We start from the raw sequence: 14,291 nt of genomic DNA, 5'->3' as shown, positions 1-14,291 counted from the left end.
TAAAGTTGAGTTACACAGAGGAGCCTTTGTTTATACTTGGTCGCTGTTCCCTTTCCTCCTCTGGAACTAAGTCCTCTTGAGCAAATGGTTATTTGGAAAGCTGTTTTATAACTTTGCGTCCTCTCACTTATCACTCTTGAGTCAGGACCTGTTCCTGGAGCCGAAGGGAGTAGGTACCCACTGCAGCAGGAAGCTGGGGAGCACTGCTGGCTAGATTGAAGCACGTGACTTGCAAAAAGCAATCCCATGGCTGTGGGAGAGCAAGGTAAGGAGTGATTGAGGTGGCCTGCCCAGGCCAGGCAAGCTCAGGCAGGCTTTGCGGTGCTGAGTGAGGCATGATCTGCCCAGGTGGGACTTGTGCAGGCGAAGTGTGGTGCCTTCTGGGACACCACGACCTAGCCTATTCTGAGCCTTTATGCCTTGGATGTGGGTGGCCTTGCTCCTGCCAAAGGGTAGATCCGAGTCCTCATCAGGGCCTATCTGCAGCCTCAGTCTCCTAAGAGCCAGCATTCCACGTTCCTCTCTAGTGGCCACAGCAGGAGGGCTTGAGGGAGGACAGAGGTAAACCACTGTGTCCCCCTGCAGGACTCACCCATAACTTGTCATCCAGCATATTTTTTCTGTTTATTTTCTCCATTGATTATGGATGTGACATGTTATAACCAAGACAGAATCTCTAAGCCAGTGCGGGATTCCGCAGGATGGGGCACTTCAGGCCCCTCAAACCCAGGACGCCAGAGGTGAGATCGCTTTCTTTGGCTCCAGGTCTGAACAGAGGTCAGAGGTGCCGACCACTTGCCTCACATTTGCCGTCAGTAGCCCTTAAAGCACAAATCATTTCTTCTGCAGTGTGCTGCGCAGGAGAGACATTGAGAAAGATGACCCTGCTCCCAGCCTCCTGCGTTCCCAGACTGATGAGCACTGCCAGAGTGCAGCAGAGTGGCCCAATGACAGGGCCAGGCCCCAGGAAGGCAGAAGGAGGAGTGGCAGGGAAGCTCCTACAAGCTGTTTAACTCGCATGAATAGGTGGTTTCCACCAGAGGACATGGGGAAGGCACACACCGAGGTGTGAGGGCATTTTGGATGTGCCTGGGGGACAGGGGAGAGGAGAGGAAAGGCGGGATCCAGGGTGAGAGCAAGAGGCTCAGGCCTCACAGAGCTCCTTCCTGGAGCTGGGCCTGAGAGCTGGACTCTGGCTGGCGAGCAGGGTGTGTGTGTATCGGGGATAACCACCCCATCCAGTAGGGATTTTTTTGTTTTGTTTGGTTCTTTTGAACCCACAGTGGCAATGTGGAGGACAGAATGGAGAGGAAAAAGACTCACAACAATTGATAAGTGTTACGAGAGCTGATGGGAGCCTGGGAGTGATAGCTGAGGGCACGAGAGGAAGGAATGGATCCCAGGGGCATGAGGAGGGCAGAGTGAACCCAGTATGACAACTGCCAATCCCAGGAGAGGGGAGGAGGCCTCAGGGGTGCCCCCAGGACAGCGCAACTCGGCTTCTGGGTGAGCGGGGAGTGGAGTACAGAGCCTGGGCTTACAACAAGGCAGGGCATTTCTTTGGAGAATGTGGATTGCCTATGGGTCCTCTAGGTGAGGAATCCCCATAGGCATTGCGTCTGGGGAGAAGGCGAGGGATCTGGACTGGAGTCAAAACTCGAGACCGAATATACAGGTGTCTGCGGAAACCAGGGATGTCTGCGACATTGTGCAGAGGGTTATGTGAGATGAGGAAATAGAATGGGAAATAACCAAGACTTAAGGTGAGCAAAGAGGAGGAGAGTGGTAGTGTATGAACAGAGGAATGGGGACACGACAGAAAACACACTTTGGGCTCCATTCATGTAAAAGCCAAACCAAACCAAAGTAATTGGTGGTGTTAGAAGGTCAGAATAGAGGCCGCCCTGTGGGAGTCTGTGACAGGAGCGGGTCACAGGCTGACTTCCGAATGCTGGCAGTTTTGGGTCTTCCTCCGGCGCTGGCCGTGTGGGTGTATACATGTGTACAATGCACTGAGATTTGTGTACTTGATTGTAAGAATAAATTTAAAAAGTGTTAAAAAATAAGAAAGGAGGAAAGCAAGGAAAGAGGGAGGGATAAGGGGAGGGAGGAAGCGAAGGAGGGAAGAAAGTGCAAGGCTCTATTATCGGTTCTAACCCTGAGAGTGCGTCAGCAAACAACATGAGGTGGTGTAGGGCAACACGCTGTTTTTAATGAGCGCATGGGTGCAGATGGGCTGAGGCCTAAAGTAGTCCCAAGTGAGGATGGGTAGGGGTTTTAGTTTCCTATAAACAAGAAGTGTCCCCAGTCTGATGTAACTGCTACATGGTACCCAGACTGCCTCTCTATCTTCAGGGGGTACGTGTGTTCCGGCCAGCTCTTCTGGCTTCTGCTATCTTGCCGACTCATGCTGGTGGCGCAAGTGGCCTTGCATCTTGGGACCCGGCCTGAGAAGGGTGGAGTTATTCATCCCCCTAAGCTTTGAGGCCCCGGGGAGAATCTTTTATTCCCGTCTATTTGGTTATAGAAAAAGGGAAAAGGTACGACTTTCTCAATAACTACTTCAGGCATGACATAGGGGGTGGCGTGTGCACCTTTGAAAAAAGAAAAAGAAAAACAATTTTTAGGATATTCTTGAAAGATGGGTTGGTACCCATCATGTGGTTGTAGCAGGAGCATTGTCTGGATTGTCTGGTGATTAACTGTAGTTTCAACAAGAGTTTTAATGGCTTTTATTACTAGTGGGATAACAGGGGAGAAGCAGGAGGAGCCCTGTGCTGAAGATTACTGTCTCTGCCCACGTTTTAAATCTCCTAAATTAGGGAACCACCCTCCTAGGTTTGTCGGGTTCCATCCCTTCCAGGTTTGGACTGGTACATGGGCTACTTTTCTGATGGTTGAAGTGATTTCTAGAACTGCTTTTCTGTTGTCTGTCTAGGTTAAGACAACAATTGAAGACATTAAACTTAACCGCAGACCCCACCTGCTTCTGCTAATAAGTAGTCTAGCACTAGCCTGTTTGATAAACTGCCACGCGCATTTGGCTTTGTTGTTGTGAGAGCATTTCCAGGGCTGAGGCCGTTTGGTTAGTGATTATCTCTAGAACAGCCTGTAGTCTAATTATTCTATTACCATGAGCCAGCCTCAGCGCAAGTGGCAGGACCAGAATATTCAGTGATCGGTTGCAGAAGCCACTCCTCTTCTTGACATCTTTGGCTTCCTCCTATTTTTAAGGATCATTTTTCTCTGTTTAGGTTATCATACACAGGGACTCTGAGGGTGTTGCCTGCCTGCTTTGGAAGTAAAAAAAAATCCAGGTTTAATTTTGCCTAGGAAGCAGGTACCTTGCCCGTGATGAGGTAGCCATGAGCAAGCCTGGGTTCCACATACCCAAAAGAATCCATCGGGGCAATCCATTGTAGGCTGGTGTCCATAGGGTTGTCCCATAGTGCACTTAGGCATGGGTACGCGGCATAAGGGTTGTGGTGTTTGTATAGTACCAGGCCTCTTGATGAGACACAATTGAGGTAGCTTAAGTTAGAAGGGGACCAGGCTCCGTGGGGTAACTTTGGCCATTCTGCGGTGGAGGCCTTGATTGTTAGGGTTTGGTGACAGGGGCTTTCACCTACGGCACAATGGGTTGTATTAGTCCACTTGCAGGATATGCATACCCTCCCCCTTACTGGGTTTGCAAGCGTCCAGGACTGCGGTCATTCCTGAGGGGTGAAAGTAAGGCTGGAGTTTTGGGATGCTAGTAAGTAAGGGGGAATGTGTATCCCATACCATGGCCACTGTTCACCTATACGAGCTCCCTCCCATACCCAGCAATTGGAAATGTTCATGGTAAGCACAATGTGTTCTTCTAGATCTACAAACAGTTTTTTTTCATGGCTTGGGAAGGGATACGTTTGCTTGTAGTTTTGTCTAAAGGAATGGAAATACTACAGGTGATTTTTGGGGGTAGTTGTTGGTTTTGGCTTTTGCTTTGGCAATATTCTGTTCTCTGTTTATGTCTTCAAGCACTTGAGTGTTTACTTATTGTCCAATTTTGGTGAAGCAAAGCCAGTGCTTACCTTTGGGACATACAGCCCCATTAGGACTGCCAGATACTCCTAGATTTTTTACTTTATAACAACTTTTCCCTGATTCAAGACATTCCTCGACTAAGGTTCCATAACAGGATTTTTCTATATGAAGATGGTAAGTAAAGGATTGTTGCATTTTTCCTCCATAATGGAAAGACCGATTAATACGGCAGCTCAGAGGGGCTGCTGTGGACAGCAGGGCAGCTACTGACAGTATTAGGATTGTGGTGAGGGATGTTCCTGTATTAAGAATTTTGGTTGGAAGTGAGGCACAGCAAGTGGTTGCGTAGATAGCAGGCCATTTCTGGAAGCAGGTGATTAGTCTTCCTTGTGTTTAGGTCTTTCTATGGGGTTTTGGTCCTTCAGAAAATTTTTGGTTAGGCCAGGTGCGGTGACTCATGCTTGTAATCCCAGCACTTGGGGAGGCCGAGGCAGGCAGATCACGAGGTTGGAGATTAAGACCATCTTGGCCAACATGGTGAAACCCCATCTCTACTAAAAAATACAAAAATTAGCTGGGTGTGGTGGTGCTTGCCTGTAGTCCCAGATACTTGGGAGACTGAGGCAGGAGAATCATGAGCCCGGGAGGTAGAGGTGTTGCTGTGAGCTGAGATCGCATTACTGCACTCCAGCCCAGTGACATAGCGAGACTCTGTCAAAAACAAAAACAAAAACGTTTTTGGTTAATTTAAGCTTGGTAGGAGAAATTGGCCTGGATGAACACTTAGCTGTTGATGTTCTAGAGGAAGAAGTAGCCTTTGGGGTGAGCTTGACCCTGGAGCAGTGGATCCAGTGGGGGAGTCTTTGGACTCTCACTGCAGTTGGTGTGCTGAGTATCACAGTGTAGGGGCCTGTGCACTTCGGTTATAGCTTTTTATGTGGGTCGGGTTGGCAGATAAACACGTCTGTGCCTGCAAGACAGTTATGGTGAGAGGACAAGGAGGTGTCGACGGGGAGAGGCATGGCCTCATTTGTTGCTTCACGGATGAAAGACCTTGTCTGGATTAGGGAGGGGAGGTAATTCCTGAGTGGCTCAGAGCCTGGTAAGGGTGGAGGCCCTAAGACAAAAGTTTGGCTGTACATGATTTCCAAGGGACTATAAAAAGAGGGTGCTTTGGTGTGGTGCGGAGTCTCATGAGGGTGAAGGGGAGATTTCTTGTTCATGACTGGCAGTTTTCTAGAGCCAGCTTGGTGAGTTGGGCTTTAAGGACAGAGTTGACTTTTTCAATTTTGTCTGAAGATTGAGGCCTATAGGGTGTGTGGAGAACTCATTTTATTCCTAAAGATGTAGAGACAGCTTGGGTAATTTGGCTGATAAAGGCGGGCCCATTATTGGACTAGAATGGATGCTGGGAGTTCGAAATGGGGAATTATATGCATGTTGAGAGTTTGCTTGATAATATTTGCACCTTCTGAAGTTGTTGGGATGCTTCTACCCACCTGGAGAAAGTGCAGTCAAAGACTAGAAGATAGAGGATCCATTTATCGGGTGGCATGTGAGTGAAGTCTGTTCGCCAGTCCTGCCTGGGTACCTGGCCTTGGGCTTGGTGGGTAGGAAGAGGCGGTGGCTGGAGGGAGCCCCGGGGTTACACGGAGTGACGGATAGAGCAGGACTGGGTAATCTCTCAAACACACCTGGAAAGGTGAGGACAAGTGAGAATAGGGCAGAGAAGTTGCAAGAGAGGTTTGTAACCCATATGGAAGGAGCTGTGGAGGCTTTGGAGGATAGGGATTGTTTGAGAGTGGGGAAGAATGAAGCACCCTTCCTTGACCTACCATGGTCCCTGCTTTTGAAGGTTTTGGGCTTGGAAGTCCTCCTTTTCTAAGGAGTAAACAGGCGAGAACGAGGACAGGGACAGAAGCTGGCCATGCACAGGTTGTAAGGCTACTTGTTTGGCAACCTGATCTGCTGGAGCATTTCTGGCCATTGTGGGATTGTCTGGGGTTTGGTGGCTCCCACAATGAATGATGGCAACTTTCTGCAGGAGTCTGGCAGCTTGAGGGAGTTTGCTGATGAGAGAGCCATTTATGACACGAGTGTTTTTTGCAGTGAGGAAAGCCTGTTCTTTCCAGATGGACGAGTGTGAGTGCACGATGTGGAATGCATAATGAGAGTCTGAATATATGTTAACTTGTTGTCCGGCTGCTAGAGTGAGAGTGATGAGCTCATATTTTTGGGAGGTGGTGCCTAGGGGAGCAGATTGGCTTCAGTAGTGTCGGGGGGTGACACTGTAGCATAGCCAGCATGCCGGCGTCCTTGATGTAGGTAGGAACTGCCATGTACAAACCAAGTAAAGGAGGCATCTGGACGGGGTTGGTCTGTTAAGATTTCGAAAGGGTGTAAGAAAGGTTTAAATGGTGTCTGCACAGAAGTGTGCAGCGTCTTGGGAGGTAAGTAGCTTCAGGTAAGAGTGTGGCCAGATTTAGATGGGAGCTGGTTAGCATTGAGGAGTCTCTGAATAAAGCGTACAGTTGGAGGAGCCATGGGGCAGAGATGAGACTTAGTACACTGCGGAGAGCTAGCATATCTTTGATGTTATGGGTTGAATAAACTGTTCGGTTGGCATGAAGAGATAGTTTTAGGCTTTCAAGAGTGAGGACAGCAGCTGTCACCAATGGTTGGAGGCAGTCAGGTCATCTGAGTACTGTGGCTTCAAGTTGTTTAGAGAGGCAACAACCTGGAGGGTGGGTCCCTTAGACTGGGTTAGAACACCTAGTGCAACTTCACCTTCGTCAGTAGAGAAGGAGAGGTTTGGTGAGGTCTGGGAGAATGAGGACAGGGGCTGAGGTGAGAGCCTTTTGGAGTAGACGGAAGGGTTAGGTAATAGGCTGTATAGGGTTTAAAGGCTCATGGAGAGGGCCTTTAGCAGCTTTGTATAACGGTTTGGCAAGTAGGGTGAAGGAGGCAGTCCAGAGCCTAAAGTATCTCACTAGTCCTAGAAAAGAGAATTTCTTCCTTAGTTTGCAGAGGCGGGAGGGACTGGAGCAGGGATATGTGGTCAGCTGTGAGCCCCTGGGTGTGTGGAGTAAGGGCCAGGCCTAGGTAGGTGACTGAAGAGGTGTATATTTATTTGTTCCTTTTTAGGGGAGACCCAATACCCCCATTCTGCCAGGAAGTTTAAAAGAGTGATAGTATGGGCATTGCAGTCTTTTTGAGAAGGGCTACACAGGAGTAGATAATATATTGAAGGAGAGTGGACGGTTTTAGGGATACGGTACAGCGGTCACGAGCAAGGCCCTGTCCAAAAAGGTGGGGGCTGTCTCTGAAATCTTGAGGTAGTAAACACCAGGTGAGCTGGTATGAAAGGTGTGTGTTGGGGTCTTCCCATGTGAAGGTCAAGAGGTTTTGAGAATCAGGGTTCAAAGTAATTGGGAAAAAAGCATCCTTTACATCAAGGACAGAAAAATGGGTGGTAATAGAGGGAACTGTGGAAAGTGGAGTGTATGGATTAGGAACTACTGGACATACTGGGAGTACAGCTTGGTTAATGAGCCTGAGGTCCCGGACTGATAAGTTCCATCTGACTTTTTGACAGGTAGAATTTGTGTGTTAAAAAGAGGAGTTTGTTGGGTGGAGTAGGTTCCTGGTGAGGAGGTGAGAAATGATACAAGAGGTTTTAGGTCTACAAGAGCTGCTTGGGGGTTGGATGCTGCTTCTGTGATAGGAACTGGGTGGAGTTTTTAAAGGTAATGCAGACGGGGGTGTGGTGTTTTGTGACTGAGGGTGTGAAAGTATCCCAAACAGCGGGGTTAGCTACAGACGGGGGATAAGGGAAGGTTGCATGTTTTAGGGTGGGAGGTTGGAGGAGTAGAAGAAAGTTAGAAGCACCAGAGGGGCCTGGGTGGACGTGTTGGTTACTGTGGGGAGTGTGGAAGTGGAGAGTGGTGTGGAGTTTTGAAAGGATGTCTCTGCCTAGGAACTGAGTTGGGCATGAGGGCAGGACTAAGAAAGAGTGAGTGAAGGAAAAGGTGTGCAGGGAGCAGAAGAGTGCACGGGTGGCTTGGGGTTTGGAGACTTGTCCATCAATTCCCAAAACAGACTTGGGTGGACTGGGTGGGTCCTAAAAAATTAGGTAAAGCAGAGCAGGTTGCCCCAGTGTCAGTTAAAAAACATCCTGGCCTACCTGCCACCATCATGGTTACCCTTGGCTTGGATGAAGAGATGGTAGTTGCTGGGGTGTCCGTTAGAGGGCACTGTCAGTCTTCAGCGGCGAGGCTGATGAGATCCGAGCAGGGGCTTTTGGCTGGTTCAGGAAGGGATGGGGGCGGTCCTTGCAGGGGCCACTCACAGTCCGACTTCCAGTGTGGTCCTCTGCAGAGGGGGCATGGCCTGGTAGGCTTACCTGGGTTTGGGCATTGTCTGGCCCAGGGGCCTTCATTGCCACACTTGAAACAGGCACCGGGTGGAGGTGGATTACTAGGAGCCCTCCGTGTGGAGCTGTGGCCCTGTGGGCCTGCAGGGTCCTGATGGCGGTGGCTAGCATTTGAAACTCTGCCTGTTTTTGCCTTTTACTTTCCTCATCACGATTGTTAAAAACTTTGAAGGATAAATTAAGAAGGTCTCGTTGTGGGCTTTGAAGGCTGTCATCAAGCTTCTGAAGCTTGTGCTGGATATCGGGGGTGGATTGGGAGATGAACTGAAGGTTTAAGATAGTGGTTCCTTCTGGACTGGCTGGGTCTAGGTTCGTAGAGTTTCTCATGGCTTCAGTTAAACGAGAGAGAAAAAGGGCTGGGTTTTCGTTGGGACCTCGGGTGATTTCTGAGTTTTTCATATTTGACTGCTTTATGGCCACCTTTTTTGAGTCCTGTGAGGAGACACACAATCATGTGGTCCTGATGGTGGTGTCCAGGGACTCTCTCTTGATAATCCCAGTTGGGGCCCTGCTTAGGGACTGCCTCTGTGTCAGTAAGCTGTGCAGGAGCCTGGTGGTGAATTGTATCAGCATGTGCCTGAAATAGGGTCCAGATACGACAGTTCCGGTCTTCTGGGGTGAGGGTGGAAGAGAGGGTAACGTAGAGGTCGTGCCAGGTTAGTTCATAAGACTGGGTAAAGTATTGAAACACTTAGGAGGTAGGGTCTTCTGGAAATGAACCGAGTGTTTTGTTAATTTGAAAGAGATCAGAGAGGGAGAAGGGAACATGAACTCTTACAACACCTTCAGTTCCTGCTACTTCCCAAAGGGGGCACTCTAGCACAGGTGCTGAATTAGGGGTGGGGCACAGGCCAAAGATGGCACCTGAGTGAGTATGGGTGGGAGAGAAGAACCTGGAAGTGGTTCCTGCTGAGAGTTCGAAGGGGGAGGGGGGGTTGAGTTAATAGGCAGTAGAGGATAAATAGCGGCATAAGGTGGCAGGATGGATTTCCAGGCCTTAAGAGAGGGCAGTGGGGGAGGAGAATGGGCGCAGGCAGTGCTGGAATTGTCCTGAGAAGAGGGTGATGTAGGAAAAGAAGTGGATACTTTTGGAGCTGGTGCTGGCTGGGAAGATGGCGGCTGGGAAGGTGGTGGCAGAGAAGACAAAGAGTAGGCTTGGGGGTTAGAAAAGGCAGTTGAGAGGGAGAGGTAGGGACTGGGAGGGTAGACAGCAGTCTGTTGGATCCAATGAGGAAAAAGAGGTAGGATCGGGAGGAGAAAGGTGATCTGGGAGGCGAGAATGGAGGAGGAGGATTTGAACAGGCGAGCAAGAGTTGCAGTGGTCAGGTTGTGATCTGAGTGCCAAAAAGTCCTGGACATAAGGAATTTCTCCCCATTTTCCAGTCACCAGCAATTATTGCTTAAGTCAGTTAAAATTATAAAGTTTAATGTTCCATTTGCAGGCCATTTGGACCCATTATCCAGTTCGTCCTGTGGCCAGACGGAATTGCAAAAAAAAGAGAAGGCGCTTAGGGTGGATATCTTGCCTGAGGCCTGAGATTTGCAGGTTTCTTATGAGCAGGCTAGAGGGCTGTCTTTTGGAATGGTAGACTGGGAATTTCCCGTAACAGAGAGTAGGCTCAGGAGAACAGGGAAAGGACACTGCCCTGGATGGCGGCAGGGAGACAATAAAAGGAGCCGTCATCACCACTGCCTTTTTTGTTCCTGGAACAGGATCAAATGGCTTAGAGGTGTCCCCCTAAGACCAGATGATCAGTAAGTGATTGGCACTCGCTGGAGCCTTCTTGGACCAGTGTTGGATTTTTGGACCAGAGAAACCAAGAGAAGCCGTAGGCGAGATCAGTGACTGATGTGCATGCACAGAGAGGCGACTGAGGCTGAGGAGCTTCCTTTGTCTGGCTGTGGCCTGCTTTCCGGGGTGGAGGGGCAGGTCTATGGGGACTCAGAGTGGAGCCCCTCCTGGGTTTCGGCACCAGATGCAAGGCTCTATTATCAGTTTGAACCCTGAGAGTGCGCCAACGACACAAGGCCATGTGGAGCGACATGCTGTTTTAGTGATCGCCTGGGTGAGGTGGGCTGAGGCCTAAAATGGCATCAGCCCCAAGTGAGGACAGGCAGTGATCTGATAGCCTCCTGTAATCAGGAAGTGTCCTGATGTAACTGCTGCATGGTACCTGGATGGCCTCTCTCTCCATCTTGAGTGGGTACACGTCTTCCGGTGTCTGCTGTCTTGCTGATGCACACTGCTGGTACAAGTGGCCTTGTGCCTTGGGACAGGGCCTGAGAAAGGAGGAGTTATTCATCCCCCGAGGCTTTGAGGCCCCGGAGAGAATGTTTCAGAAAGAAACCTGGAGGAGAGGTGACAGGAGAGGAGGGGTTTTCAAGGAGGAGGATGACAGCCAGTGTCACTCACACGCCTGGAGCTCAAGCCCCTGCGTGGGCTCTGTAGAGCAAGGAGTGATGCCTGCAGCCATGGAGGCTGCCCCACAGTCCTCTCGGGTTCACCAGTAGTGGGTGTCCCTTATGCTTCGTGTGAGTGACTTGGAACGGACCCTAGTGCTGAATCAGGACATGGAGGTCCAAGAGCCCCTGGGGGGATCCTGTGCCTGAGAAACCCCTCAGCAACTGGCGGTCCCAGCAGCCGTGTATGCGGTTTCCTGAGTGCCCTCCATGGCACATCCTTGTGTTTAAACTTGATAATGTTTAATTTAAAAAAATGTAATTAACGACTGTAATTTGATTAAAAAAAAACTTCCATTTTAATATGAGAGTTTCCCATAGAAACCACTTCAACTTTGGCTGGTGAACGGCAGCTTTATTAACGGAGCCATCTGCAGGCTTTCCTCACAATCTGTCGTGTTGCCTGCGGCCTCCAGTACAAACACCAGTGATTGTGATACAGGCTCCAGCCAGTGATAGAGGGGACAGCCTTCGTGGCACTCTGATGCAGGGACAGCTAATCTCTCTCTGAAGTGCTGAGCTTGCCGGGATGTCTCTCCCCTTTGGACTGGGTACTGTTGGTGGGCAGGGTCTTTATCTTTTTTTCGTTTCTAGACCTGGGAGATGGCGCCTCTGTTGCACAGATAGCACCTAAACTCACCTCTACTCCCTGGAAAATGCTTTCATGGGAATCAAGTAATTCTCCCCTGAGGGTGAAAATTGTTCTCTCGGGCCTTCTCTACAGTGGTGAGAGCCCTGCTTTCAGATTCCTCACTGGCCCCAGGACAGGCTGACCGCTGGGTGGGGATGGAGTTAGATTACACCAAGGCTCCAGGGTTTTGGTGAGTGCTGAGTCCTACCCAGGGGCTTCTTGGCTCCACTCAGATTAATCATCTCTGTGGAAATGTTCAAGCCTGGCAAACATTTCTAATGATTCCGGTGAGGAGCTGTTCATGGCAGCACACTGCAGGCCACATGAACACAGATATTGCCGACAAAGCTGGGGGCTGTCGCTCTTGGAGGAAGCCTGGTCACCTCATCTCAGTTTGGCAGCAGCCTCCGGAGGGCTCCACTAAAGAAAGTGAAATTCTACCTTTCCTTTCCATTTGATTAATTCTGAATAAGGGAAGCTGATTTAGCCCAGACACCCGAGGAAAGGCAGAGGCTGGATGGCTTCAGGAGAGGGTGTCCGAGGAGGAGTGAGGACTGAAGACACATCAACCAGAAGCAAAATGAGGAGGGAGAAGGGGCGCCCTTGCCCCCTGCAGCCAGGGGAGAAACACTGAAAGGTTGTCTCCGCCTTGCTTGACAGGAGCATGGGGAGTATTAGGGTTACAGATCAACTAACCTAACACATGGGAGGGGCGGGCCAGAAGGTGAATTGTCAGTGCTTCCCAGTTGTCTCTTGTCTCTGGTCCCTGACGCTGAACTTCACAGTCAGACCCCAGACTGATACCGTCCCTCACGTGGGCATCCCTCATGGCCACGCCGTGCTAGCTATCCCACAGGGGCCCGTGATAGCAAAGTGGGAGCTTGAAAGGCAGCGGGCACCGTGCGTCCCACGGTCGGTAGCGCCTCCTCTGACTTGTCGGTGGAGCACTGCAGGTGCATAGGAGCAGAGAGAGTTTCAAAAGGCTTTGTGGTAGTGATGCTCATTTTCTTCTCCATATTCCCTTCAAAAGCATAAAAAGAAGGTAAATTTCTCTGTTGTTATGTAAATTTTTTTTTTTTTTTTTTTTTTTTTTTGAGACTAAGTCTTGCTCTGTTGCCAGGCTGGAGTGCAGTGGCGCAATTTCGGCTCACTGCAGCCTCTGCCTCCTGGGTTCAAGTGATTCTTCTGCCTCAGCCTCTTGAGTAGCTGGGACCACAGGTGTATGCCACCACTATGCTCAGCTGATTTTTATATTTTTAGTAGAGACTGAGTTTCACCATGTTGGCCAGGATTGTCTTGATTTCTTGACTTTATGATTTACCCACATCAGCCTCCCAAAGTGCTGGGATTACAGGTGTGAGCCACCACACCCAGCCTATTATGTAAACTTTTTGTTTTGAGACTCACAGGAAGTAGCAAAAATATTAGTCCCATGAACCCTTCCCTCCACTTTTCCTGGTGGTGACATCTTACATAACTATAATAAGACTGGGAAAGTGACATTGGAACGACACAGTAATCCAGACCACAGGCTTCCTCGGTTTTCAGCAGTTCTGTGTGCACTCTATGGAACTCAACCCCACATGTAGATTCATGCAGCCGCCATGCTAATCAGCGCATAGACCGTCGTCACCACAGAGGAATCCTCTGGTGCCACCCCTTTGTAGTCGTATCCCCTCCCTTCCAGCCCTGTCCCCTGAAGTCACTAGTCTGTTCTCTGTCTCTATGGTTTTGTCATTTGAAAAATGATGTTATCAGTGGGAGTGAGGTTTGTCAACATTTGAGATAGGCTGTTTTTCACTATTGCTGATGCCCATGAGCACCATCACGTGTGCCTGTGTCCACAGCCCTTTTCATTGCTCAGTAGTATTCCACTGTGTGGCTTCCACATCACTTTTGTTTCTCTGTGAAGATTCCAGAAGCAGCAACATCACTTTTTAAATACTGAGATTCAGCCTTTTGGAGTGTTGATTCTAGAATTTAAGCAATGGGTGGATGGTTTCAGTAGATGACCAATCCAAGATTCCTTAGGAATGGTTTACTTTGTACGTTTTCCATTATATATTATAGCAACTAGTTAGAATTTTCTAATTTTGAGGGAACCTGACTTTGCTCTACACCAATTCTAAAATATACAAGGTTGGTTTTTACAACCTTTCTAGAGTGTATGGTCCATGAGGCCAGGGGATAATTTTCGCATTTTGAGATTCCTTGCTGAGCCCCACACAGTTCCTTGCACTAGGCAGGTTCTTAATGTATATGTGATGGGTGGGTGTTTGATTTGAACCCTCAGTCCCACACAAACTCCCCAGGATTCACACTGGCTGCTACTTTGACGGTGGTGGCAACACAATGCACATTTCTTGCAGAGACACTGAAGTCTGGAGAGGAGGAGCTGCTGTAAGACACCTGACTTACATTTGTCGATTGAAACAGAGCTCTACGGTGACAGCACCAGTGTCTGGTTTCCTGGCTTGTAACCAGGTTATCAAGTCATTCCAACCCAGTGTTGGCCAAATGGGCATCACTGTTGACAGTGGCAGGTTCCAGAGTATCTTGTGACCTTTCCTAGGAGGGGCAAGGGCTTGGTTACTGTGTTCAGTCACGCATGAAATGGGATGGCCAGGCTGAGGGCTTTGCATATTAAAAAATTCTGTTTCCTCCCTGAGGCCCTTTCTCAGGCACTCACTCTCTTCTCAGTGCCTTCAGTGAGATCTGGTGAAACGACACCCTGTCAGGATT

General features: G+C 49.4%; 2 protein-coding genes across 2 annotated transcripts; both read right to left on the bottom strand.

Moving 5' to 3' along the window:
* Positions 1–1,537: 1,537 nt before the first annotated feature.
* ERVH48-1 (endogenous retrovirus group 48 member 1) lies at positions 1,538–8,222 on the bottom strand. The gene is given in 4 exon segments (XM_032301242.1): positions 1,538–1,757; positions 3,784–3,975; positions 3,977–4,412; positions 8,210–8,222. Coding segments are annotated over 4 exon segments (861 nt in total).
* Positions 8,129–8,754, bottom strand: NFE4 (nuclear factor, erythroid 4). Its single transcript, XM_032239412.1, has one exon. The coding sequence runs from the start codon at positions 8,567–8,569 to the stop codon at positions 8,270–8,272; it is 300 nt and encodes a 99-aa protein (XP_032095303.1). The 5' UTR covers positions 8,570–8,754; the 3' UTR covers positions 8,129–8,269.
* Positions 8,755–14,291: the final 5,537 nt, after the last annotated feature.

Source organism: Sapajus apella, unplaced genomic scaffold, assembly GCF_009761245.1.
Source record: "Sapajus apella isolate SASKATOON/1434 unplaced genomic scaffold, GSC_monkey_1.0 scaffold44, whole genome shotgun sequence".
NCBI lineage: Eukaryota > Metazoa > Chordata > Mammalia > Primates > Cebidae > Sapajus > Sapajus apella.
The sequence above is the reverse complement of the archived record's forward strand: the minus strand, read 5'-3'. Positions and strand labels throughout refer to the sequence as shown.